The sequence below is a fragment of the Penaeus chinensis genome, chromosome 39 (assembly GCF_019202785.1).
Source record: "Penaeus chinensis breed Huanghai No. 1 chromosome 39, ASM1920278v2, whole genome shotgun sequence".
Classification (NCBI taxonomy): domain Eukaryota; kingdom Metazoa; phylum Arthropoda; class Malacostraca; order Decapoda; family Penaeidae; genus Penaeus; species Penaeus chinensis.
Genome location: NC_061857.1, coordinates 14,218,895 through 14,221,394, shown reverse-complemented (window position 1 = coordinate 14,221,394; position 2,500 = coordinate 14,218,895). Strand labels below are relative to the sequence as shown.

The 2,500-nt window shown below is 35.2% G+C and overlaps 1 protein-coding gene across 1 annotated transcript in view; it reads right to left on the bottom strand.

Moving 5' to 3' along the window:
- Positions 1-1,256: 1,256 nt before the first annotated feature.
- LOC125046755 (nematocyst expressed protein 4-like) overlaps positions 1,257-2,500 on the bottom strand; it is a 5,751-nt gene continuing 4,507 nt past the window's right edge. Inside the window, exons 4-5 of the mRNA XM_047644685.1 lie at positions 2,219-2,500; positions 1,257-1,504 (exon numbers count right to left, since the gene is read on the bottom strand). The exon at positions 2,219-2,500 is cut by the window's right edge and continues 855 nt beyond it. Coding sequence (XP_047500641.1) covers positions 1,326-1,504; positions 2,219-2,500 — 461 coding nt within the window. The 3' untranslated portion in view covers positions 1,257-1,325. The remainder of the gene's footprint in view (positions 1,505-2,218) is intronic.

The window sequence follows — 2,500 nt, the reverse complement described above, 5'->3', positions numbered from 1 at the left end:
TTCCACACCATATGCAAATGGTTACACAGTTTTACATAATGAATAAATATCTATACTTTCTTCGCAAGTTTATTTAGACGTATATGTACCTCATACACATATTTACATAATTCTACACTATCTTTTACACATTTTAAAAGTTTCATGCATATTTATATATTCCAACTCTTTTTATTTTATCGATTTTCAACTTTTCAAATTAACTCCTGTTTCTATGCCATTTTCTTCATTTTCATCTCGTATGTTTACGTAATGAATGATGTTAAAAAGCGTAATCAGGTAAAGATTGTAATTAACAGAAACATTTTACAATATTAAATTTCTGTGATGTTACAAACTATTTACAATTACTCACTCGATGGTAGCTACACATTTTATACTTTCCTTTTCTAGATATCAGCTACAGTTTCATAATTAAATTTTCTAGATACGTTCACTTTTATAGGTGCATATAAAAGTTTATTTTAGATCTAGGAAAAATAAAGTGGTCGAGAATTATCGTAAAAGTGAAATGGAAATTAAATATTTAGCCGTTCGTTATTTCTTCAGAAATTACATAATAATAATAACAATGATAATAATGATGATAATAATAACAACAATAATGATTATAACCAATAGTAATAATGATGATAATGATAATGATAATAATGATGATAATAATAATAATAAGAATAGTAATAATGAAAATAATAATTATCATTACCTTTATAATTATTAGCATTGTAAAAATGATAATGATAATTATATAATGATAATAAAGATACTGCTACTACTACTGCTAGTAATGATAATAGTAATAATAATAATTATAATAATATAATGATGATTATGTAAATCGTGATAAGTAATAATAATGATAATGATAATACTAATAATGATAATGATAATAGTAGTAACGATGATAAGGATAATAGCGATAATGATAAGGATAATGATAGTTTTGATAATGATGATCATAATTATGATATTGATAATACTAATTATGATAATGATAATAATAATTATGATAATAATAATAATTATGATAATGATAATAATAATGATATTAATAACAACAACATCAACAATGAAAAATAATAATGATAATAATAATGATAATAATGATAATGGTAATGATAATAATAATAATAATGATAATTAGTATTATCATTATTATTATTTTCATTATCATAATAATAATAATAACAACAATAATAATAATGTTGATGATAATAATAATAATGATACATCACAATCAAGGATAATAAGACAGATTTCAGATTACACTTTATTTAACTAACTCCTGCCAATATTCTTACACAAACTACACCCCTTCTTGCCATCTAGGAGACTACCTTCCTAATGGCAGTACGGTCCTTATAAACACAGGACTCAGTGCGAGGGTTAAAGGTTCCTTCATAGGGACAGTGAAGAAGATACGATACTCCTAAGTGGCAGAGGTAATATTCTGTCTTCTTTCCTTCGATGGCATACCGTCCGTTTCCTTTCCGGCATTGCTTGTCTGCGTAGGAGGGCGAGAGAAGGGGAATGAGGATGAGATTGGACATTTCTGATTATGTTTAGGTGGGGGTTGGGGGAAACTGCATTATGGATTGGTGTGCGTTAAGGTGAATCTGGAGTGAAATTGCCGTCCGAGAAAGGGAAGGAGGGGAGAGAGAGAGAGAGAGAGAGAGAGAGAGAGAGAGAGAGAGAGAGAGAGAGAGAGAGAGAGAGAGAGAGAGAGAGAGAGAAGAGTTTAAAGTTAAAGTTTTAAAGTTTAGTTTTGATTCCATTTATTACAATGGATATTCTTGGTGTGACGTACTGTCTGTTTCATTTTGCTTCTAAACTATCCCCTGTGTGCAAGGAATGGCCGGGGTTATCATCCATTTGAACGCAGGTCAGCAAGATTGTTAGACGAGATCGCTACCGCTGCACCATACAGCACAGATGAGAGAGAGAGAGAGAGAGAAAGAGAGAGAGAAAGAGAGAGAGAGAGAGGAGGAGAGAGAGGAGGAGAGAGAGAGAGAGAGAGAGAGAGAGAGAGAGAGAGAGAGAGAGAGAAAGAGAGAGAGAGAGAGAGAGAGAGAGAGAGAGAGGAGGGGGGAGAAAGAGAGAGAGAGAGAAGAATATCAGTCACAATAGATGTTAGTCTTGTTAGTCAGCAGTTTGACAATTCAGAGATTCATGCTAGTTAGAGACTGCATATTCGCAACCCTCAAAATCCAGTTCTTACCGTGACTTTTGACACAAGGTTCAGCGGTGACACAGGGGGTCGTGGCCTCGTGGTTGCAGGTCAAGAGGTCCTGGTCCCACACGGTTCCCGGGGCGCAGGGCATCTCCTGAGGGCCGTATGGGGTGCACTGGATGAACATGTGGCAGTCGGTGGGGTGGGGGTGGTACTGCCCCTGGGAACAGTCGACGCCGCAGTTGCCGGGTTTGGATGGCTCCTCGGTTGTGGGGGCGGCTGTGGGCGGGGGAGGTGGTCGCGTTGTGGGGGCGGCTGTGGGCGGGGGAG